At 44.5% G+C, this 25,447-nt stretch overlaps 1 protein-coding gene across 1 annotated transcript in view; it reads right to left on the bottom strand.

Moving 5' to 3' along the window:
• LOC144162756 (ankyrin repeat domain-containing protein 13C) overlaps positions 1 to 25,447 on the bottom strand; it is a 41,046-nt gene that overhangs the window by 14,111 nt on the left and 1,488 nt on the right. The window contains exons 3-12 of the mRNA XM_077693402.1: positions 25,077 to 25,181; positions 17,871 to 18,002; positions 16,314 to 16,380; positions 13,156 to 13,300; positions 10,537 to 10,668; positions 4,553 to 4,620; positions 4,022 to 4,115; positions 1,984 to 2,133; positions 1,531 to 1,559; positions 1,230 to 1,330 (exon numbers count right to left, since the gene is read on the bottom strand). Of these exons, the coding sequence (XP_077549528.1) occupies positions 1,230 to 1,330; positions 1,531 to 1,559; positions 1,984 to 2,133; positions 4,022 to 4,115; positions 4,553 to 4,620; positions 10,537 to 10,668; positions 13,156 to 13,300; positions 16,314 to 16,380; positions 17,871 to 18,002; positions 25,077 to 25,181 (1,023 nt within the window). The remainder of the gene's footprint in view (positions 1 to 1,229; positions 1,331 to 1,530; positions 1,560 to 1,983; positions 2,134 to 4,021; positions 4,116 to 4,552; positions 4,621 to 10,536; positions 10,669 to 13,155; positions 13,301 to 16,313; positions 16,381 to 17,870; positions 18,003 to 25,076; positions 25,182 to 25,447) is intronic.

Raw genomic sequence — 25,447 nt, 5'->3', positions numbered from 1 at the left:
TGGTCAAAAAGTGTTCATTTAACAGCTGCGATGCGGAGAAATCAGTTTCTTTAGGGCTCAGCGGGCATAAAAGTAATTGCTTAATCGAATTTGGCCAGAAGGTATTTAATGTAAGCTTTCCGCTTTAGCGGGAGCACGTAAGCGCTGCTCCACTAAGTGAAGTATGTAAGGTATTTAATGTAAATACCTGTAAGGTATCTAAGGTATTTAAGGTAAATACCTAAGTGAAGTAAGGTATTTAATGTAAGCTTTCCGCTTTAGCGGGAGCACGTAAGCGCTGCTCCTCTAAGTGAAGCGGTCTGCGTGTACTCCGCTCAACATCATGGCTTATCTCGAGTGTCGTGGTTGCATCACGCGCCCATACTGCAGAGCCTTTGTGCATGAAAAAGGTCTTTCGAAAGTTTCATAACACCCTTCCGCTGTTGCCCCGCCGCACCCCTCAACGCCGCGCCTAAGCCTAGAACTGAACAGACGAAAAGAGGAGTAACGAACCAGCACCTTGCCGGGGTGAAGTTCACGGGGCATGGACGCGGGTTCAATTGACTAACAGCGCCATTTAGTAGTGACCGAAATGAAAAAAAGAAAAAGTGGAAACCTAGTCTGCTATCATATTTAATGAGGCGTTGCAGAAAAAGCACCGGTTTTACGACGACACGAACTACTGTGGGCTATCCGAATTCCATTGTTTAAGTGTTGAAGCTCTTAATTCACACAATTTTCGCGGCTAGTTTTAGTACAAATTTCGCTTTAAGTGGAGAGGTAACTACATAGCAGTTGTTTCTGAGTGATGGGCAAGGTTTTGAAACCTCAATGACTGGTTAAATTAACTGTAAAATCAAAACCTCAATTTTACGAAATTCTCGATTTAACGAAATTTTCGCCCGCAAGTAAGACTTCGTTATATCGAGGTTTAACTGTAGTGGTTGGGAAGCCTGCAACAAGTTTGAAAGATAGAGACATCAATGGTTACTCAAACGCAAGTCTGCACTCGGTACAGGCTAGACCCATGTCATCTTTGGTTAATTAGACTGAAAAATAGAAAACATCAGCTAGAATGATAAGCATTCATTGTTTTACAAGCTTGCCATTGTTTCGCGGCCTTTGTGAGGGCGGCTTCTGTGGACAACTGCTGCAATACCTTTGCTCGCAACAGCTGATAATGAGTGGTTATCTGGTGAAAGCAACAGTACCTCGCTGGACGGGTGGGCTCAGGAAACTAGGGAACGTACCTATCTTGACTGGGAAGCCAGGAGGCAGTTTCATCTGTACGAACTCCCGCAGCTTGTTGAAGTGCTTGAACGGGGCGATCACCTCAAGCACGTTCAAGAGACTGCCAGCAGCATTGGGAAGGAACAGGCAGGCAGGTTAAACCAATAGAATCACGCTGACAGAACAATTACGGCTTTTTCACATTCAAAAGACAAGAGCAAAAAAAAAAAAAAAAAGTAAAGCGTACCAAGAGGTCGTTAGAATGTCAAATACACATTTCGAAGTTGTAAAGAGAGAGAGAGCATTCAAAGTAGTACTTACGAGCTCACGGTAAGGGGGAACTGTTGACTCTGAAATAGAAGAAAGACTGTGTAAATCTCTCCATCATCACGGCCACCCTTTATTTCGGACGTTTGCGAGGCTTGTATTATCTTCACAGAATGATATAAAGCATCCCCAAGATACGCAACTTTAAAGCTGGGACTATTAGATGCCATAAAAAACACACCATCATCTTTTCACCCATAACAGACATGCTTGGTCGCCAAGTCACAGTGAACACAAACCAGAAACATTTTTCTCTCAATTACAAACTAAAATGTAGGCCATTTCAGCTGTAAGCAACTGCAGCAACCAACACCATAACCTCAACAAACAGTGCTTCCACCTTTGACTTTCGCGATCTCGTATGATCTTCGTCGTCCATGAGCTCCAGCATGAATTCACAACTCGCACATATTCCAGGGCGAAGAACAATGTCCTGGACGCACTCACCATGCCCACGGTGGCCTTGAAAACTTTGGTGGTCACCTTGGTGACGGGTGGCCGACCGAGGGTGGGCGGGCTCCCCGGTGGGGCCGAGATGTACTCGTTGAAGGTCACCCTCCTGGGTGGCGGCGGTGGTAGGGACCTCCGTCGTTGGGGCTGAAAAGCAGAATTCACTGATTAATTCATTCATCGGCCCAATTTGTACGGTAGGGCTTTAAAGCCACACCCACATGGGTTTTCCACTTATGCAGATTTTCCAATGGTGTGTTTCCGGCTGCCCGTTGCCATGAGGCACTTAGCGACAGTATCACTGTCCACACGAGCTAGCGGACTTGACATCAAGACGTCACAGTCAGTAAACCAACTACTAGGTAAAGTGTGCTTTGAATAAACACAAGGAAAAAAACGAATATTAACAATAAATAAACTGGAAGATGGGACACAATTCACAAACAGTTTTGTTTGACGTCCTACCTAGCCTTTGTACATTATTAAAAATGACTACACTCAAACCCACTTATAATGACCCCACATATAACAAAATATCGGCTAGAACGACATAATTTTCTCAGACATACAAAGCCAAGGTCCTCCCCATTGAAACTGCATCCAGATATAACGACCGCTTTTCATGGCTGCTTACTGATACTGCGTCTTCTCAGTTACCCCGATTTCAGAACTGGGGGCGGGTGGCTCCAATGATAAAACGGTAGCACACCTCATTATTTGTCTTTTTCCCTACTTTTGAAGGTAAGTCCAGCTGTAACGGTATACTGATATAACGACCGCTTTTCGCAGAATTATCGCGTTCATTATAAGTGGGTTTGACTGTAATAAAGCAAGCACAGAAAATGTCCAGAAAGATGACAAATCATGCTCTAGGGCAACAGTTTTATACTGCACCGATTCTAGACACAAAATTCGATGAAATACTGCCAGCGTGTACTGCAGTCCCTTGCTCAGGTCGTCCCCACTGTGACCAGCACTGCTAGATATGTCAGCACGACGTATTCAAATGGTTTGCTACGCACCCATTTCCAGCACCCCTGTTGCCTGATAATTCTAGCAACAACTCTGATGAGGCTTATTCATCATACAATACAGGCGTGTGAAAATACTTCTTTGACTCCTATAGCACCAGTTGTGGCAAACCAGTTGTGGCAAACTCCATACAACATGCTGGAAGATACCAACCATCATCATAATCATCAGCCTCATTACGCCTACTGCGGGATGAAGGCAATTCAGATTACCAACCACTCCTACTCTGCGCTGTCCACATCTATTCTCAGCGCAGATCATGTTTTAATAAGCAACCCTTCACTCAGTTATCCACCTTTTCCTACTTCTAGTCCCATTTCCTGGTAGCCATGGTTTCCTACAAATCAAAGTCAAGAGTGTTGAAATTATCTTTCGCCCATAAACTGCCCCCTAACAGCCATGACAACAGCCTAGTGAGAGCGAAATGTCGCGATCTTTCAACAATTCCACCTTCCATGATTCTCAAAGAATAAGATTCAAGCTCCCTTCTACAGCTACATGCATATTCGTAACACCAAATGCCAAAAACACACAAGGCTGCTACTTTAACGACTGCTATGGTGTCTGTGTTGAAACGGCACCCGCTCCAGACTATTTTGAGCAGTACCCGGGCTGGTATAACCAGAGCCAGTGCATGCATCCATAGAGAGCATTACTAATCAATTCTCTGACCAGATTCTTTGTGCGATTGTCTGAAGCACTAATAAACAAGTATGTGCTGGAGATCGAGCTGCGCAATTGTCACGCAACAACAATCAGCTGCCGCTGATATCTGCATTACCGCGCGTGCAGTTCTCTCAATTTTTTCAAGCCCACAGCAGCATGGATGATAGTCACTTCAGTGAATAGACCACCTCAGAAAATAAAAAAATTAAAAACCACGTGAAAAAATAAACTACCTTGGTCAATATAACCACACAGAGCAGAGTAAGATAAAGAAACGGTGAAACAGAAACACTCACGCGGTAAGAGAACATTGACAGCACCGAACTTTTAGCCATACCTCAGCATTTTCCAGGCCGACAGTGTTTCCCCGTGCAAGGTTTTCGATCATCGCCTTGTTCTTGTGAAGATCTTCCTCAGTTAGATGTTCTCTCCTGAGAAAGTGAAGAACAATCATGAACAACGAGAACAAAAAACAAGGACTATACAGTAAAACGTCGTTACGAGAGACAATTGGTTATGAGAGACATTTGAATGAAAATGGTTCGGTTGGTTTTTCGAATGATCATCATGTTAGCAACTTCGCATACAAGGGACCTTGGTTACAAGAGACAACTTTCCCGGGTCCCTTGAGTGTCTCTTGTGACGAGGTTTTACTGTATTTATGCATATTTCCCCTTGGTATCGGAGGCAGGTTTTCCGTAGGATCATTATGTGCAACAAATATTTGAAGTAAATAAAGTTCCTCCTGTAGCATAACACATCAGCTTTAATTCAAAGCTTTGACACAAAAGAATGCTTTTTTTGGTGATACTAGGCTAGTCCAAGGCACTGCAAAAGCTACCTGCCAAAGGAAAACATAAGCACAAACCTTTTTCGGGACTCGAACGTCAGTCCGCTGATGCTGTAGAAATCTGCTAGGAACTTCCCGACCATTTCCTGAAACGATAAATAGAATGCGCACATACACGACAGCTATCAAAAACTGTTCCCTCCCACTGCGTTCGCAGAATCTGAAGACGAAGGAGATATTAAAGCGGCTCTAAAACGTTTCTATCTCTTTCGCGTGCACATATAAGGACACTCATATCTGCTGTATGCGTTTTTAGGTCTATTCCCTGTTATCCACCCTGGTGGCTGTAGGAACACAAGGAACACAAAGTTCATGCAAAAAAAAGAAAAAAAGAAGCACCTCTGTGAAGTGCAATGCATTCAAGTTTAATGCTTTGCATTCGAACCCGGGTTCACGTTATTCATCCCCGATGAATTGCAAGTCAATTTTCAGCCGCGGCTGTCACTGTCCCTCAACGTCTAACCAGAGGATTTGATGTCGATGCGAAAACGTAGTAATCCGCACAAGAAATGTGCCCACAAGCATAGATGTGGAACCGGAGTACACATTTATTCAGACCGGCACGATGACTTTGTTGTCGTTTAGGTATGCTCCACTTGCTTCAATTTGCGATACATTATTATTGCCCAGCAAAACCTACATGCATTTGGTTGTACGAAACTAGACCTCTCTTGGTATTTTTATTATGTAGCGAAAACATTGTTTTTGAACTTTGCATTAATTTACTTGTGTTTCATGAACCCTCACATTTCCACTATCGTTATTACGGTAATGAACGTACAGATAACAAAACCCCACGGCTAGAAAATTCCCGCGGCAACGAAATATTTTTAGATCCCCAGCGAATGTCCATTAAAGCCCATGTACAGTGCGACCCCGATAATACTACGACTTTCAAGGGACTGCGTAAAAGCGCCGTATGACCCGGGGTGTCGTATGATCGAGGTAAGGGTAAATGCCGCCCTAGTAGGCGGTCTCACGCAACAGGTGGGCTAAGAACTTATTCAAATTACTATATTTAGTTCTTCCTCGTGTAATTTGTGAAGCCCTAACTGAAATCTCAAGTTTATATATAAAATAACGCCTACCTTGTGCCCCCCTCCCTCTTGTGTGCGTGAGATAAGGACGGAAGACATGTAACAGGGCCAAACAATATGAGAGGGGAAAAGCTGAGACTGCTGCCAAGGTCGCAGGCAAGTTTACAGGTGAGGGCAAGCAAGCGGGCGAGGAAAGCAGGAGTTTGGTTATCACCGTGGGGTATCACATTCAATGTTCGTCAGCTTGGCTCAATGTGAGCTTCAGATTGGCGGTCCCCCGGCTGGCTACCTAAACTTTGACTTCTCATTACTGGCGCATTGGTGCTCTGCTGCCGCGTGGGGCCGTCATAGGCTCAAGCCCACCAGTACCCGCCTGCTAGCTTGCGGGACCCACCGTAGGCTGCTTACTTTTGCACATCAAGCAGCGCCAAGAGGCCTAAAAGGTGGGGAAAACGCCGGTTTATCCCCGCCAGCGTCCGTCATACGTAGCGGATTGCGCGCACCAGAGCGGTGCACAATCGGAGTTTTTTATTGCTTGGTTTCTATGAGAAATGTGTGCCAGGACTGCGGTGATCTGTCGTAAGAAGCGGGTCATAAAACCTGGGTGACGTATTACAGTTGAACCCCGCAATAACGAATCCGCCGGGGAAAGCCAAAAAATTCACTTTTGCGGGAATTTCGTCGCCGCAAGAATGAAACATAAACGACAGGAAAATTGCCCGCAAACTGAGAATTTATTTGCGGAAGTAAGTTATAACACTCTGTAAGCCTTACCTTGCAGTAACTTCACAGCTCAGTCCTCACACTACGAGTGCTTCATTGCTAGTCGTGCCCACCTAAGAGCGACCAAATCATGTCAAACACATCCAGAACATTCATGGATTCGCCTTCTCAGCACATTTTTCTCCGTGGTCCTTGGCCCCAAGGATGTCTGGGTGTGCAGGCAAAGTCCAGCTTCTTGTGCTGATGAACTTTGCCAGGCAGTGGCGCCTCATTGTTCCAATGCTGTCCACAAAACTAAGTGAGCACTGCCTTGTTGATGTCCAAAAAGGCCACAGCCGTCATTGTTTTGTTTTGCGCACGTGCACCACTAAAGGGCGGTGTCCTTGCTTTTCAACTGGTCGGTGCTATCTTCCATTCTTCCACTTGGGCCACTGACTTGGGCAATGGTGGCTGCCTTATCTTGTAGCGATAAAAAGTTCAGCTTTTGATTGAGAGCAAACATGCAGATTGCTGCACGCACAATGAATGCACGCATGCTGTTCAGTGGTAACCAGCTATAAAAGCCGTAGTCCAAGCCAAAGCAAAGACTGTCTCCACAGGCTGGTTGCACCAAGAGTTTCATACTAATATATACTAGAGGGAAATTTGGCGCTGCATTTGCGGGCCGCCGTGGGCGGTGCCATTGCAGCTAGCGACGTTCCTCGCCTCCTTGGCTTGGTTAGCCACATGGCTTCTTTTTCGTCTTGAAGCCAAAAGGGATAACATTGTTTTTTTTGTTTACCTTCCATGAAACTTCTAAATAATCTCTGACAAATAAATCTTTCGGGAACTTTAATTTTATAATAACAGAACAAATTTGATTAATTTTTTGCAGTAATATTGTTGCATTTTTGCAGCCAAAGCCAACTTTTCAGCCTGTTCGTGAGCCATGCTAAGGACAAGTGGAACGTGCCTGCCCAGTACATGACGGCACGCTCGCTGAAGCGCGGCTCCCCTAGACAGTGGCGCCAGATTTCCCTCTAGTATATATTAGTATGAAACTCTATGGGTTGCACGGACTTTTATGTAAACAAATATGGCGGCGGCCATGCAAGCGCGCTGTGGCCGAAGTTTACTCCCTTTGAGTGTAAAAAAAATGCACTTGAGCCCTTTTTGGGCACTGTTATCATCAAATGGATGTGTAGATATGCCAACTGGACTTGCAGCGAATTTTGTTAACGTGAGATTGCTTTCCACAAACATTTCATTGCAGCGAGATATGAAATACATGGGCTTCTATGGACATTCATTGGGGTATCCAAAAATATGTCATTGCTGCGGGAATTTCGTGATGGCGGGATTTCGGTATCGTGGGGTTTGACTGTATTGAGGTTACACTGTATTTCATATCTCGTAGCAACAAAATGTGTTTGGACAGCGATCCCGCATTAACGAAATTCACTGCAAGTCCAGCTGGCATGTTATCTATCCATTTGAGGACAACAGTGTCCAAAGCATGCTCAAATGCATTTTCTGTGGACTCAAATTGCATAAACTTCTGTCACGGTACGCTTGCACGGCCGCCGCAATATCTGTCTACAAAAAAGACTGCGGCGGGCAGCCTTGCAGTGACATCCCCAGGGGACAACACACAGTAACTCACGACACAGCAGCCGGCGTGCGTTCATTGTTTGTATGGCTACAGTGCCTAGAACGCGTGGCGATCGGCAAGTTTGCTCTTGATAAAACGCCTCCGCTAGCCCAAAAGCGGGAGTTCTTATCACTACAAGATAAGGCAGCCATCACTGCCCAAGTGGAACAAGTCAGGATAGCGCCAATGAGTTTGGCTCTCTACCATTTTGAAAAGCATAGTTGCCACTTTAGTATCGCACGTGCGCAATACAATACATTGACGGCTGAGGCCTTTTCGGACTTCGGCAAAGCGGTGGTTACTCAATTGTGTAAACAGCATTGGAACAACGAGGTGCCACTCACTGGCAAAGTTCACCAACACAAGAAGCTGGACTTCATTTTCAGGCTCTGGCACACTGCGTGCCGAAAGACCAAGGAGAAAAACGTGCAGGGAAGGCAAGCCCGTGGGATGTTACGGATGCGTCTGACACAATGCGGTCGTCCTTAGGCGCGCACAACTAGCAATGAAGCACTTCTTGTAGTGTGAAAGCTGAGCTGTGAAGTTGCTGCAAGGTCAGGCTCGCAAAGTAGTACAACCGACTTTCGGAAAAAAATATTTGATTTGTGGGTGATTTTCCTGCTGTTTATGTTTCGTTCTTGCAGCAACGAAATTTTCGCAAATGAAAATTCTTTGGCTTTCCTTGGCGTTTTCGTTATTGCGGCGTTCTACTGTATCCCACTACTTTATTGCCAAGCTGTACAAGTTCAAAGTGTCACCCTGGGTTCAGAAAGCCCTTACTACGAAAGCCTTTACACTTGCGATCTTGACACGGGCACAAAGTGTTTAAATCAGGTTGTGTACCATCTTGCCTTTGAAACCACTTACACTCTGCCACGTTGCTTGAGATAGGGGTCACATGAGCTAAAGGAAACCCCTTTCAATGGCAAACACTGAGCTTGCTTTAGGGGGAAAAATGCTTTCAAAATGTTTTCACGGCATTATTTAACAGCACTGCTGCTACACTACAGTGACTCAGTGTCCTTAACTTCGATTCACTAGCTGTGCTCTGCTGTAACCTCAATGTCATTTACCTACGTCATACTGCATGGCTAGCAAGACTGCGAGAACCCATATGTCGTTCAAACATGCTCTTTGGTCACCCAGAGCAAGCCATGGCTGCTTGGTGAAAACTTCCGAACCCACCACAGCAGATTCTTGTTAAATGCAAATTACACAGAATTGCCACGTAAACGGAATCCCAACGCCATGAGTATCTCGCAACCAAAAAAAAACTGTTCATCAAGAAGTAAAAGGACACCTCAGCTCTTAATTCTCAAGGGTTAGGACTGCGAAAGCATTCATGTCCAATTGAACACCTGAAATAACTAGTTCAGGCCACATTTTTGAAGGGCTCGTTTTCTTGCCACTTGAGATCATTTACTTTGCAATTCGCTTCCGCCGTATGCTTTGAAATGATTTCAACCTGTCTCTTACACGTTACGCTGCTGTTCATTACTGCCACCGTGAACTGGGAGGATTGGGGACGACGGGGTGTGCCTGCGAATCTGTTAGCACGCTGGGCTGCGTTTTACCACTCCTGTACCTCATCTGCAACGTGATGGCCACCTTCTGCAACTGCTGTGTCTAAGCATGCACTACGGAATGCCTCCCGCTACACAACACTTCAAAGGGAGTCATTTCGCTGTTAGATGCGCATGCCAGACGACAACTTTTTTGCTCAATGGTTAATTTATTGCTTTTGCAACAAATATATTCCCATCAAAAGAAACTCCCACTACAGGGAACGGATTTTTCCAGTCCGGTGAGGTTCCCATAATGAGTTTGCACTGCACTCCCAAACACTGGCTCATCATGTATGCTGGGCACAAACCCCGAACTGCCTTATGAAGCTGAACCGGGAGAATTTTAAGTGCAGAGCACTTTAGGCGCTCGCCTTGTTGTCGTAGCTCGCTCGCTGGGCCCAAGTACTACAGCCACACAGCTTTCTGTCGTCACAGCATCCCAAAGAGGCTTCGAAAGCCAAGTGGTTTATATAGTCATAAGCGTTTGAAACTCGTGAACCACTGGTGCTTGTCACACATGTCCTCGTTGTTTAGCACAAAGAAAACTGAAGGTACATTTGAGGCAAACTATACGTAGTTAACCGGCAGCGCCCACATTCATTTAGTGAGGAATGCTCGTTGGGTTGGTTTGTACGATAGTAAGCTAAAAAAAAAGTGGCAGTGCAACGCCGGCACATGTGGGAGGAAAAGCAAACACAAAAAGAACAGAACTCCCGCTGGCGCATTTTCAGGCAGGGGGTGCGCGACCACTGCGAAGGCGGGAAATTTGAATTGCACTGGACAAACCTCCATTGAATTCATCAGAAGAGGAATGAGACAGGGCGGCGAAGAGCATGATGGGTGGTAAGAGTGAGCGGATAACGACACCACAGCCCATTATGGTGAATCACTGCTCTGCACTTCCGACAGCTTTCACATTGAGTGGAATGGATTTAATTTTTCCCCCAACTCAGAATTTTCCGGGAAAGCTGTAGAGCTTCTTCATGTAGCCTGCATTTCAGGTGAATGTGGAGTTGTCCCCCCCGCAGATGCCAGTGCAACGCTCACCGTCTTGTCCTCCCGCATGAGCCACCCGGACTGCGCCCGGTGGAAGGTGAGCGCCTTGGTGGAGATCTGGCCGGCCACGATGTCGCTGCTCATCAGGATGTCCACCTCCTCCTCGATCTCGCTCTCCGTGTCCTGAGGACAGTCACAGGAGGAGGCAGGGAAGGAAGACGGGCTCAGGCTCACGCTCAAGGGGCAACAAACGTCTCTGCTAGTGTGCTCAGGCCCCTTGTTAGTAGTCTAGCAGAGGAGGCCTTGCTTGGGAGGGAACGGCATGTAAAAACAGGGGACGAACAAGAGCAGGCTAGGCTAACAGCCGAATGCTTAACGGCTGAGGCAGGCATGCATGAAAACACCGCACCCGCATGGCCGGGCTAGAAGCAGAGAGAAGGAAGTAAATACAGGGAGATGCACTAATACCCCTGTCACATGGGCACTTTATATCGCGATTGACTCAATCCAGATTGGGCGCTGCTACACGGCAGTTTTAATCGCGATGAGGCTCGATCCCGCTCGAACTCAATCCTCGTTTCTCAAGCGCCATTGAGGTTTTTAAGCGTGATCGGACGAAAGCGGTGATACTCTCGTGTCCGCTCACTAATGGCACAGAAGTTGACAACTTCAACTAATGCCACAAATTGTATCAAATAACGTTTCCCAAATTAGTGTGCAGTAACATTCATATAGTTACGTATATCTACGACCACGCAAAGTTACCAGGTGCCGGCTGCGAAGCGCATTTTTGGCACCATTTGGCGTTTGTGAGTGCAACTAGTGCAACTTCTCAATCGGGATTCAAATGTGCCGTGTAGCACCAGCGGTGCGGCGAGTAGGGTTGCCACCTTTCCCAGAGGAAAAAACCGGCCCTTCAGAGGGGAGAGGGGAGTAGTATATAGAATATTGAATTTGTGTTTAAAAAAGACGCCACGTTTTTGACATGCGGCGCCATTTATCGTAGCATTTTCTTAGAGAGAAATCAACATAACATTTGTACTGAAAGTGATTGAGAGCTTGGTTATTGCTCTGTATGTGCTTTACTGAAAAGTAACCACAATTACAGACCACGGCGGCGGCATTTCGTTGTTTTGTTCCTATCTTAGGTCCCCCTTCATCTCAGGCAGCACGCTCGCCCGCATATTTTCTCTGCTCGTGCGTCTTTGCGCAGCTTGTCGACACATATTTATCATCTTAGTTGTTGAATTGACGCTCATAAAATGCCAAAACGGACATAATCACGGCACGAGGGCCAAAAAACCGGCCAATGGCGGCCAATTTTAAGTATGGACCGGCAACCAGCCTGCTGCTGCTTAAAAAATCGGTTGGGCCAGTCCAAAACCGGGCAGGTGGCAACCCTAGCGGCGAGCGCGCTCAAAAATTCAAACGCGCTTTGCTTCAATCCGGAGTGAAAGTGCCCGTGTGACAGGGGTATAACCTTTGAGTAAAGGCAAGCTAATTTACTTGAAGGCCTCCTCTGCCTTTGTTTTTATAAGAGCACCCAAACCAATGTACAGTCATAAACAAATGAAATGCGAACACGAAAATATGATTCGGAACACGCAAAATTGAAAATACTGTTCGTTGAGGGCCAATAATGGCAATCTATTAGTATATTTGGAAAGCCAGATTTCCCAACTTTGTCACTCTAATTAAGCCACCCGCCAATTTGACTTGGGTGGACAGAAATCGCGTTATTTCTGTGTTCTGGTTTTTAATTTCATGATCGCGTTTCATTCGTCAATGACTGTACAAGTCCCAGAATGCTCTAAATACAATACTACGTTGAGTTTCCTTCAGCTTCTCAGCAGCAGGGAAGGAGCCAAAATCCCAATTTCATCATGCTTGACCTTGCTACAACCTATTTTGACAGCACTGCCACCCTTCTGGTACATTTGTTGACAAATCCTGCAATCCTATGTCTCCCCAGACCTTCGATATTTCACAGACTCCATCGCTAGCAGCAGAGAATCCTTTTAAAAGGAGATTTCATAATGATTTCATAAGGGATGCTAGAGCACCCATCACCCTCGCAAAGCTGCTGACCCCCTTCAGCAGGCATAATCCAAATACCGTATTTTCATGCGTATAACCCGCCCCTGCATATAGCCCCAACCCCCACCATCCGTTGACGAATTAAAAAATATATATTCCTGCACATTGCCCGCATATTTTATACGTAACAGGATGCACCAAATCTACTACTACTCAAGCAACATCACACATTTGTTTGTGCAAAAGAACTTAGCTGACTACTAACTAAATGACTTGCCGCATAATTTTTTTCAGGTTGGTATATTGTTCAGCCGTGCGTGTGCAAAATAAGCACTGTCAATGGGATAACAGTGGCTTAGTCGCTATTACTGCTGTAGGGGCATCACGGCCCAACACGCATTGCAGTGAAGCTTCACCAAAGGAAATACCTCGCATATATCACCTTTACTTCACCTCTGAAATTTTTGCATTTTTGGTGTAGGCTATACGTGTAAAAATACGGTACTCATTTGCTCCTTCCACCTGCCAGCCCGATACAACGGCTTGGCGGGGGTTAAAAAAGTTTTTTCACTTTCCTGCGCCCCAGTTTGGCCAGTGGAACGTGTGAAAATGTTGCCAGTGGCCCCAGTTTACCTGATAGCGGACGTTCTGGTAGACCTTCTGGGCATTGTCCAACACAGTCAGCGACTTGGACGGCTTGTCGTTACCCGTGAAGAGGAACGTGATGTCCCCGCGCTCCCACTTCATGTCGTTGAAGTCCACAAGCGTCGTGTCTAACCTGGAAGATGAGTTGCGGCAGTGGAATCAAGATCGATCGGCTGATTGATTGATTGATTGGTTGATTGATTGATTGACTGATTGATTGATTGAACGTCTACTACCATTTGTCACATGAAGTTTACAAATCTGATTGGACTCATAGCCAAAGACTAGAACAGGGCCCAATAAGGAAAGTAATGGACAGGGGCAGGAAATATCAATAACACATAGTACAGCTATAGGTGTACAGACACGGTAAATACCACCCACAGGTAATTATGAGCACGCACTATTACAAAGCATAGACATCTTTTTCTCTCCTTAAACAATCGGATCAGAGAAAAACAAAACTTTATGTACGCATACAATCGAAAAGTTCCAGCAGAGCACTTTGCGGACGCACCCAGAAACATGAGAGTTGAAATACAACAGACCCGATAGCCATCAAGGGTTTTATTAATTAAGAAGAAAAGAAAAGGAGTAGGTTTACAAAATTCGCAGGTGTATGATTGTACAAATAACAAGTTTTTGCCACAAAAGAAAACATGGTTACAGACTGCTTAAAAATTGCTTCTTTAATTTTACCGCAGTATTATATTTAGCATTATATTATTATATAGTTATATATTATTGTAGTAATATATTATATAGTTACACATTATTATAGTTATATATTATATAGTTGAACATTATTATAGTATTATATTTTACCGCACTATTATTCTTCAATTCAGTGGGCGAACTATTCCAGATTTTTAGTCCCGCGAATTGCATTAATCTCTCCCCATAAACGCTACTTCTTGGCGCCAAGTTAAAGTTAGCGTACGTGATGCTTCTTGTAGGGCAAGAAGAGGAAGATCAGTAGATTTGGGGCGATAGTCTACTGATTCCCCAATAGAAGGACAAATCTGCTGATTTTGGGAGAGTAAAACAATGCCAGGTAACTTTTGTCGTCGTTACAAACGATTGCCAAGGCACTGTCCCAACATTATTGTTGACGATTCAGAGGATATCCCCACCAATGGAAAGGAGAGACGACGGTTCGGAATTTTACAATTTGTCAGCATTTGGGTTCCTTTTCTTAGTTTGCAACACTCAAGTGCAATAGTGGAAAAATCATCAGAAGTATCTTTGTTCTCTAGGCAAAGCAGTGAAGAAAGCTGAACTTTGCAACACGTGTAAAAGCCCTCATTAGAAAGATGTCCTATCAAATGACATCTTTCTTTTTTTTTTTCAAGTTGGCAGAACACTTTTAAAGAGGATGAAAAGCTTGACAAGGCGAAAAACAAATAGGGGCTTCTTTAAGGAGGCACATGGGTCTTTGATCAAAGACTTCATTTTTACAGTTATGATGATAAAAATGGGGGGGGGGGGGGCATATGTAGATTTCATTCTGATTGTCGATATAAAATTTGTTTTTCCGTAAAACGAATACATTCAGATTTATTTGGATTTTTATATTTGATTTCTTGACAGCCTTTGTAAAAGTACTGCTGGAGGGATGCAGCTGAACAAGGCACCAGTGAGAACTGTGCACAAATCAGGGAGTGCAATAAGGTTAAAATTATCATTCTAGCTGGTCTGTAGCAGAAGTTACGACTGTTCGAGCTTCGGGCCTGGAAGGCAAAGCCGGTTTTTCTGGTCCCCACCTTCCAAGCCCAAGCTTCAAACGGTCGTAACTGCTGCTACAGACCGGATAGAATGATAATGTTGATCTTATTGCACTCCCTGATTTGTGCACAGTTCTCACTGGTTGTTCAGCTGCATCCCTCCAGCAGTTTTTTTCCAAAGCTGCCAAAAAATCCAATATAAAAATCCAAATAGATTTCAATGTAATTGTTTCACACAAAAACAAATTTTATATCTACAATGAGAATAAAAAACTACCTATGCCCACAAATTTTTATCATCATAACTGTAAAAATAAAGTTTTTGATCAAACACCCCTTATTAAAGCATGAGCTCCGTGAAACCCTACTATTTTATTTCCTGGTTTGGGTCTGATATCGGACCTGTGGGAAGCAAGATATCCCTTGTTTACTGCCACGATTCCTGCACTCGTCTGTGTTAAAAATAACTTACGTGGGATCTGTTCACTTTGTCTGGGACGTTGTTACAGTACTTCTTTTTTAAATCTAAGGCTCATTGCAGAGGTAACGTCACAGAGCTTGATTCAGTAGGTAGCGTGACAAAGATTAAAAATGAGCAACGCAGATATATACAATTTTTGGCTTTCCAGATGAGGTCATAAAAATGCCACACGCCCTAAGCCCCTTCAACCTAAGGCAATAATTGCACCACTTTTCGCCTTTTACCATGCCTTCACTCCTGTCTTGCACATTTACCTCACAAATAATTTGCATGCTCTAAAAAATTGAAAAATTTCACATAGTATTAAGACTAAACGGAAACTTGCTCTCGTGACAAAGCAATTCCTTAAATGATGCTATTTATCATCACGTGTGTTCGCAGCGCAGCAACAAGCTCCAACAATGTCAACCGCGGCAATCACATGCAAACAGGCACGTGAAGAAAACTAACACTGCACACCGCTTCAGAAACACAAGCCCAAACCTTGGGCTTTGGGAAGACCCCCGAAACAAAGTCAACAAGCCTTCCACACCACGAGAAACCAAATAAGGCTGAAACAATTGTGCAGAAATCCCAAACAATCCACTAGCACCCCCAACAAAAGCGCATAGTATCTGGCCCCGATAACAAACCGGAAAGTAGATGCAAGGACGCGCTTCAACACAATGGCCTGATGGAGAAACGAAAGTAACAATCGAGGTAGTTGTGAGCTTCGACGTGGCATCCACAAAAGCATCTCGCTATCTGATAAGCAAGCAACACTTCCGCCACGACAGAAATACCCCGAGCAGCTGACAGGTATTTTTGTACACTACCTCTTTATCTGAAGGATATGGAAACGTATCTAGGAGCATTGTCCATAGATAAGCAATGCCTTCTGTCCACTAGGGTTGAGCCATCCGTAAACAGCGATGACCGAAAGTATGGGGAAAGTTACAAACCTAATATTTGATCCTTTCTTGTGAATTTTACAGATGTCGGAAGGCAGTATCCTAGACACCAGTGGTACTGCAGGAAAGAGAGAGAAAAAAAGAAAAGCAGACGAGACAGAGTCAAGCACTGAGCACGGATAAAAACAAAGCGAGTGAGTTTGTTATCTGTTGTTAGTGCAAGAACAGTAAATGGTTCATCCACATAAAATATTTTTAATGCTCTGTTGATGAAATGTTGATTCAATAAGCCCAGCACACAGAAACTTCAGAGAAAGCCTTACTTATGCTACTAAACTCCGAGTTTAAGACGAGCTCCAATCTATTCATAATGCTTAATATGGAAATTTTAAAAAATCCACTTTACAATCAAAATTACAAGCGCTGTGACTCAGGCGTAGGCGTGCTTGTGCCATTACGTTTTTCCATTTGTCGCTTCAAAAATAGTCACAATCACTATGACTAGGTGTGGTTGAAACTTGGCTTTAAGATTGAGCCCCATGAGAACAGAAAAATTGGATAAAATTGTACAGCTACACAAAAATTTAGAAAACTTTAAAACATGACAGTCAACTGTCCGCTTTCAGGGGAAAAATAATAGCAAATTTATAGTTCTTAAAATGTAGTCAATGCCATAGGTCAAAGTGTGAGGATTCACAATCTAGTGAAACCTGCAAAATAACCAAATTATTCACCATACAGCTAATTGTGGGACAGGGAAAACTGGCACCCTCATAGATCGTAAAACGCAGATTATAAAATTGCAGCTAAATATGTAAGAATTTCGAATCTGACAAAGTCTGGAAAACAGGGAAAAATTACTCCCCAATAGCTTTCACAAGGTGAAAAATATCCCCTTGAAGTTCCCAAAACACCGTTATTAAAATACACCTTACACTGCATGTTCCGTAAGTACAGTAAATAATCATGGCAATAAAACTGCTTCATTCAAAATTGATTGATTTGGTTGATTGTGAGGTTTAACACGCCGACACAACACAAGCAATAAGGCGCGCCGTAGTGGAGGACTCCGGATAAATTTTGACCACCTGGGGATCTTTAACGCACACCGAAGTCTCGTACACACGGGCGTTTTTGCTTTCGCCTACATTAGAAAAGTGGCTGCTGCAGCCGGGAGTCGAACCCGCATCCTCGTGCTCAGGCTTTATTCAAAATCATGCATAGAGAGCAAATCACACCCACTTAAATGAAGACGGTTTCCTGTACCAAAACACTTCGTTATAACAACGGTTTACTCTAAAGGCAAGTACTAAATGCATGTTCACCTGTTTCAGCTGTAACAAATCAAATTCGATTTTTTCAAAAACACTTTTTGGCCTAGTGCCCTTTTTATTTACTTTGAATTGGTTTTAAACCAGCGATAGCTTTGTTGGTGAAGGTTTTGTCCTCGAATATTTTTTGATATATTTTTTAATGCCTACATCAGAGGACAAGAATTAAACAGGATTAATTGGGAGGAGGCCGCGTTCTACAAATTGCAACAGACTCCATTAAAAATCTCATGCATGCAGCATGCGAAAACCACCGCAGGAGGGCGCGAGGACTCACTCCAACTCTGAAAGTCCCACTTGAGCTCCATGTAGAAGTCCCCCATGAGGTTCAGGATTTGCACGAGGTCTGGCCGCCGGAAGTCCATCGCCTCCCGCGACTGCTGCTTGAGTTTCCTCAGGAGGGAAAGGACTGCCGACACGACACAGTAAACTAGTAAACAATGGAGCAGAGTACAGCTAGAGTTTAGATTTACGTGAACGAGTTACATTTAGGCTGTGAGGCACACCATTGTGGAGGGCTCCAGAGTAATTTAGATCACCTGGGGATCTTTTGCCCAGCGTCTATGACAAACATTTTTGTGTTTTGCCTCCCCCAGACATACAAACGTGACCACAACCTTGGCCCTCAAGAGATGAAGAATGCTTTCCAATTTTTCCAATTTCGACAGCTAGTGTGGTGTTTTGGCCAGGAATATTAAAAAAACGAGTAAAAATATCGTACTGTGAAAAATTAAAATGACAACTTGATACGCAAGCACCCAGTAACTGAGCAAAATTAAAGTAAATTTCATTGCAACATAATTGATTGAGGTCAGTTAACACGCAAGAATGAATACAAAGAAAATGCGGCCTCTGTGCCGTAAAACATACTATGGCCAAAATGTTCGAAATTCTGAAGCGGAAAGAAAGAATAGAACTGCTGGTGAGAACTTTCTTCTCCATCCCCAGTGATCACTGAATGTTAACATAATTCCTTTTTTGTCACTACGAAGTTCCAATTGTTGTGTAGATGTCCAAATAAAGGTTTCCTTTTCTACAGCAAGAGGATGACTCTGTGATCTCAAAAGAAAATACTAGCAGCAATTCTGGTCAATGAACCTTGTTGACCCCCTGTGAAGCTGCTCGAGCCAACTGCTGTGAGACGTTGGGCCGTACGTTTTACAAACCACAGCAAAATGTCAAAGAAGGAAAAAAAAAGCAGACATTTAGAGAGAACTCTTTCAGCTCAGACATCCACTGTGTTGTGATTCATTAGGGCTGTTTTGAAAAAGATGTAGCGAAGCAAGACCTACCCCTGCTATGCTGGCATCTCAAATACCTTATAACCAAATGTCATTCAACTGACATGCGACTGTTGTGCTGCTCCAATGAGTTTTTTAACGGCATTTGGTTAACTGTGTTTCAAGCTCATTCAAGCCAACTGCCCAAAGCGAATGGCATTCAAAGCCCTCAAATTGCTTCGAGGCACAAATGTTTGTATTCTCATCCCAGCCTCCGCGAAACTTATGAACAATTAACGCTGAAAACAGAATAATGAGTTAACAAACATTTAATGAGCACATTGTGCAGTTGACTTTTCCTGGATTTAAAATATCCCCCCCCCCCCTTTTTGGCGTTCTCGACTTAGAAATATGAGTAGAGTATCCACTGTACTGTGAGCTCGGGTGGTCAGTTTTGTTTGAATAGATCACAAAGGTGGGAGCTCAGTTCAGATTACTTGAAATCTAGCAGTATACATATTTGACACAACTGGAGCAGAAATCACATCATAGAGCATTTTAGAATTAAATTGTGAAACATTTTTAAAGCAATTTCCGGGCCATTTTTCACGGTAACCAAGCCCACACACACACACACAAAAAAAAAAAAAAACACTGGGAATTTTGCCAAGAATAAAAAGGTTTGCCAAGAGCTTTTTTTACTATTATGCATGTCCTGATTACTGACATCATGGATCATAAAGTCAGATTGGGGGCTAATGATCATTCAATGAAACCTCAATGATACGAAATCCTGATGCAATCGTGAGGCTGGACACGATCGATTAGGGTGCCCTTCCTGTTAACGTTCCATGATGTAGGTATAGTTACAGTTCAAGATTGTGTGCATTCAAGTACGGCAGGATAAACTGCGAATGTCATGTTAACAATGACGTCAGTCAACAATGATGTTTTCCAGTACTATCCCTCTTTGATGGAAAAAAAAATGAAAACGAAATACGAACGAGAACTTAGCGAAAATCGTGTATTGACTCGCTGTGAGCCTAGAAATCGCGCAATCAAGCCGAATTTCGGCCATCTTTGAGAGGTTTTGCTGCACGGCAGCGTGGCTGGCCGCCATTTCAGTCACTTGAGAGAGGTAGACAAAGCCTTCATCTCTCAATCAAACCGCTCGCCAGCTTCGTATCTACACGTAAAAAATAAAAAAAAAAATTTCTTCCCGCTTGTTTTGAGAGCTTCCACTGGGTATTTAAATCACGTGACGCGAAATCGGGACCGCCATTCGCTCCAGCGTTGCCAGATGGTGAAATTCGGCACCAGATTGGAAAAATCTGGTGAAATTTGGGGGCTACTGGTGTTGATGTACCGGAACGGCCACACCAGACATTATCTGGTGAAAACTGGTGAAAAATGTTGAGAAATGGCTTGTCACTTGAACTAGTCAAATTTACACCGTTTTGTAGTCTTTCATCTGCAGGTGGCACCACTTTCTCGACATTGAGGCTTGGGGCCATGGAGGAAAGAAGAGAAAAGTATTGTTATTCTAGGCACTGTAGTATTGTTTCCGCCATGCTTGTGGCACTTGTAGGGTGGCCATAGAGGAAAGGAGGAAAGGGGGTAGCGCTTCTTGGTCTTTGTTGTTGCACGGATTTGTCGTCGGCGGAGGGGGTGGAGGTGGGGAGGGGGCAGGGAGAGGGTTGTTGACTGGCGGCGTTGAAGGAGAGGAAATTTCTTGGTTGGTGGCCGCCCTTAGTGCACCGCTTCCATCCTCTTGTCATGAATCACTTTCTCGATCGGTGAAAACGGCGTTTGACGCGGTGAATAAAGTTGCTGGTGTAGCCGTTTGTCTTCGGGTCCGCGATGACGGCTTTTTCTTCCTTTTTACGTTTGTCGAAAGCCGAAAATACAGATGGCGTGTGAATTTAGGTGGTAAGAATCAAATTGTAGGTAGCTTCGGTATGGGTAGGTTTACCACTTTAAGGCTGAATTGATTTGCCTGTCTCTTCGTCAAAACAAGGAGGAATTGTGTTTGTCTCTCTTTCCATGGTGGACTGAATTGCTGATTCAATCGAATTGAGGTGCAACAGGAAGTTGTCTGCTGTCTTTCTTTTTTTTTTTTGGTGATACAAAAACAGTCATCTCCGCAGCGGAGAAGCACCTTGGGTCTGTCGGAAAATATATTCAAAAAGGTTTCCGCGCTGGCCCACCGGCCCATATGTAAACACCGGCCCATATGCGGCGGCCCCGTGAGGTGGAGAGAGAAGGATTGAAGGAAAATGAAACCCACGCCCCCGCAGCGGCTCCGGGCCGCTAGGATCGCCACATTAGAAAATGAAACTAGAAAATGTCGCCTCAGAGTGTTTACGCCTAAGGTCCCTAGTATAGCTACGCCACGAAATTTTCCGACCAACGAAAGGTATACTGCTTTCATTTTTCGCTGTAAAAACGTAAAAAAGCCGGAAATACTTCATAGGAGCCATATTTTAGTGCTGGTGAAATCTGGTGAAATTTCGGCCAGGATTTGGTGCCGAAGCCCCTTTCCGATCTGGCAACGCTGATTCGCTCTCGCCGCTTGTGAGCAGCCGCCATCACCTCCGTCGTTCCGTTCGCTACTTCGCGCATCTTTTCTATTTCCTTATCGTGTCTTGTTAATCATGAACGGTGAGAAGAAGCATGACTTTCATCGCCGGAAGTCCCGGACTTCAAGCCCGTACAAGGGAAAGCGGAAGCGGCGCGGCATTGCGACGATTACGGCCAACGCCGGCACAACCGGCACGGCGAGGCCTAACGGCGATGCGCCTTCAAGCGTTGCGAGTGCGGCTGGCTTAATCAGTGACGCTATCAGCTTTGTAAGCGCATCGGAGAAGAAGTTTCAGCCTTCCAAAGCGGGGAGACAGTCGGCTACGGAAGTGGTGCAAGCGCAGTTTATCTACGAAGTCGACGGTCTGAGTGACCTTGTGCGCGATGTGCGGGAAGTACGAACTCGTGGTAGTTGAGGTCGCAGACAAGCGGAAAGACCTCGCATCGGTACTGGAACTCAATTGCGAAAACGTGGAGTGCCCTGCAGGAGTGGTTTCTTCTATCTACTCGTCGCAGCGCGCTGCCGCCATCGGCCGCGGAGGCCGCAACCCGGAACTCTGCAGTGGAAGTCCCCGTGATAGCTTCGCCATCAGTGTGAAAGCGGTACTCGCTGCACGCGCGGTTGGCATCGGACACGATCAGCTGCGCAGGTTTTGCGCCGTCCTTGGTCTACCAAAACCACTGCACCAAAATACGTTCCACAACATTGCCAAGAAAGTTCATGCCGCGGCCACAAAAGTCGTCTCTGACAACCATGCTGAAGCACGGCATGTAACTGCGTTGCAAACTGGTCAGACTGACGTCAGTGTGATGTTTGATTGTACTTGGCAGAAACGAGGACACAAAAGCCAAAACTGTGTTGGCACTGCCATTTCTCTCGACACTGCTTTCTGCCTGGATTTTGAGGTGCTGTCAACTACTGTCAAGATTGCAGCCACCCCCAAAAGCTTGATTAGCAAGAGGAGGAAGTGTGGCAAGCCTTTCATGCCCCTGTGTGTGAAAAAAATGTCGACTACTCATCCATGGAGACAGAAGCAGCACTGCGCATCTGGCGCGGGACAGTATTGTACAACCTGCAGTTCACTGTAGTGGAGATGGTCACTGCTCTCACGGTGTTGTGGTTCAACAGGGGCCACTCTAGCTTTGAGCAAGTTCTCCAAGAACTAGGAATCTTCCTTTCAGAAGAACTGGTTAGACTAAGCAGTGCAAGTGACCAGTGGAGGATCAGGCAGATGTCTGCCAGGCTGACTGCTGAGGCTAGGTCCCATCGCCACAGCCTGGTGAAACGGGCCTGTACCGAGGACTCCATCCGCAAGAACCGTGAGGGTGCAATTTATGCAGCAGGAGCGTTCTAGTTTTAGTAGCTCAATGTGGACATTTCAGACTATATCCTCACCAAGTTTCATGTTGTTAGAGCAATAATTTCTGAATCTGCCAAAGAAATAAACTTTCAATTGCGTTTTTCTCAGTTTGTTGTTTTTGTCCGTTTTTTGAGTTTGTGCACACTTATTTTCCCACTTATAAAGTTGTTGTACCATGATGAAATTTTGCACAGATGTTCATTATGACACGTAGAGTGCACAAATCTTGTTCATTACGCAATTTGTGTCCTTAGATATTTCTGACGGTCATAAAACAAAAATAACAGATTAAGGAAAGGCACACTACCAGTCATTTTTTTTTTTGTGGTGAGGAAAATGAATATGAGGCTTTTTCAGGTAGATTTGTGCACTCTGCAGTTCATAAGGAACCACCTAGGCTATTTTAAAAGTTTCAGGAAAAATGTTTACTATAAAAAAAAGTGCACAAAAAAGCAATTTTTGTGCAAGTCACGCTGGGTAACATTTTATCCGGAGCAGCTATTCGAAATCTGATTGCATATATGACCAGAGGAGCTCAATCTTTACAAGCTGTGAAAATTTCGGCCTCCTAACTTCATTATTAAAAAAAAAGTCGCTTCGAGGAGCATGTCCCCCAGTTAAGATCTTCGGAGCCAAAAAAAAAAATTATTGGTCGGGTGACAAGTGCACTGTTAATTCACTTTTGAAGGTACGTAACACTGCAACAGCATTCAGAGGAAGTTTTTGTTCTAACACAGTATCACAAGGTACGAGCTGCACTACCTTTTTACAAACTTTCTAAATTCAGAAGCTTTAATTTAGACAGCATAGAGTGCCGTTGAAGATATCAAACTGAAAAACTCGGCAACCGTAGGCGTTTTTATTATCATCTGAATGCTGAAATTATTATTTTTGTAATCCCAGGCTGCGCTCTATGAACAAGTGTACAGCCACGGCAAAAGTTGTGAAAAGCAAGGCGACGGTCGTGCCAATAACAGCCCCCCTCCCAATTCAATCCCAGATTTTAATTCGAGTAAGTGTGGCGGTCGCTTTTCTGATGGAGGCGAAAAGCGCAAACGCCTGTATGTTCGAGATATCAGTGCCTGTTACAGATCCCCAGGTGGTTAAAATTAATCCAGAGCCCTCCACTACGGCGCGCCTCATCGCTTGTGTAGCGTCGGCACACTAAACCTTATAATCAATCAATCAATTCGAGTAATGTTGCTATGCTTAGTTAGCCACTCGCTTTTGACAATAAATATCACTTCAGAGAGATAAATTATTATTGCTACCGTCCAATAATAACCAGTCCCGCTATTGGACGCTTCTTGAACATTTCGCAGTGATGTAGCCTGTGCCCCAACTTCTGTCGTGTCGATTCTACCATTCCCACCGCTCGCGAGCTCGCTGTCAAATGCGTTTTATAACGCCGCAATAAGTCCAAAAGTTTACTTCACGCACGCACTGCGCCTCACAAGGACGAACAAAGGGGGAAATGCAGCTGCAACGTTGTTTTCAATGAACTCTGTCTTTCGAGCCGCGCAACTTCCTGAAACAGATCATCCGACTAAATTAAAACCCAGCCTCCCACTAAATCTAAACCAGAGTAGAGATCGGTGAAACGAACTGAGTGCCTGAACAACAAGCGGCTGCTTTGCACGGCGCAATGTTTTAGATGGCAGTGCCCAGTGGTGCCGTTCCGGAGATATGGCGCTCCGAAAACTGCCGTTTTTTCATCAACTTTGCACAAATAGTTTGTCGCCCCGGCTGACGTAAGTATTTTTCTACGGCACTTCGCAATGCTTTTCGATGAGAAAACTTCAGAAACGCACTGAATATAACACGTGCAACTCACCAGTGTGAGGTCGGAAAAAAACTATAGCTGGGACATTTTTTTCTTGATGCGCGTTTTTTCGACCGATTGATCAATCAAACCGCTAGAAACAGTGTCACGTTGGGTGTGCTCGAGAATTATACTGTCAAGTGGACATTTTTCCCCACTCAAACTGACGTGCGTGTCAAAATTGTTTTTCAGACTGGTTTGGAGCAGTTTGGTGAAATTTTTGCAATTTTCAAGTTTATGGAGAATCTTGGAGCAGGAAAACCGGTCTGTATCAAAACTGTGCAATATGCGCAGCTGTTTCACAAACCCTGCATTACGGTACAATCTTTTTCGTGACATTTTTCTCGATATCACGCACCCTAGTTGAGAAATTTCAATACTAAGTAGCAGCTAATGCCCCAACAGTTGCTACAACACAAAAGACGTGTTAGTGTAGAAGCACTGCAGAAAACCCCGGGGTGCAATGAACCCAAGAATGCAGCGAAGAACAATGAACTCACTTGTTTGGCGGTCTCCGTAGCTCACTGCTTCGGCTAAACAGTTCCAGCCCTGGCTGTTCTTCACTTTGACCGGAGCATTGTGCGCTAGCAGCAGCTGGACACATTCTGGTGACGGCCAAGGGAAAAGACAATGAGAACAAATTCTGGTGATGGCCAAGGGAAGAGACAATGAGAACAAACTGAAAGACGGTCTAAATACGAAATCGGCATGACAAAATAACATAAGTTCTCCGTTGTTCTCGTGGTTTTTTCCGATTCAGTTGCTTTCATTTTTTTCTTCTCAGATTCAGTGTACTCACTTTCCTGTATGTGGAAACTAGCCCCTCAGTTACTTTTCATTTCTTGCCATACACACATTGAACTTAATTTGG

This window comes from Haemaphysalis longicornis, unplaced genomic scaffold (genome assembly GCF_048455015.1).
Source record: "Haemaphysalis longicornis isolate Haplotype H1 unplaced genomic scaffold, Haemaphysalis longicornis Haplotype H1 scaffold_12, whole genome shotgun sequence".
Classification (NCBI taxonomy): Eukaryota; Metazoa; Arthropoda; class Arachnida; order Ixodida; family Ixodidae; genus Haemaphysalis; species Haemaphysalis longicornis.
Note: the sequence above shows the minus strand (reverse complement) of the source record. Positions and strands in the feature narration are given on the sequence as shown.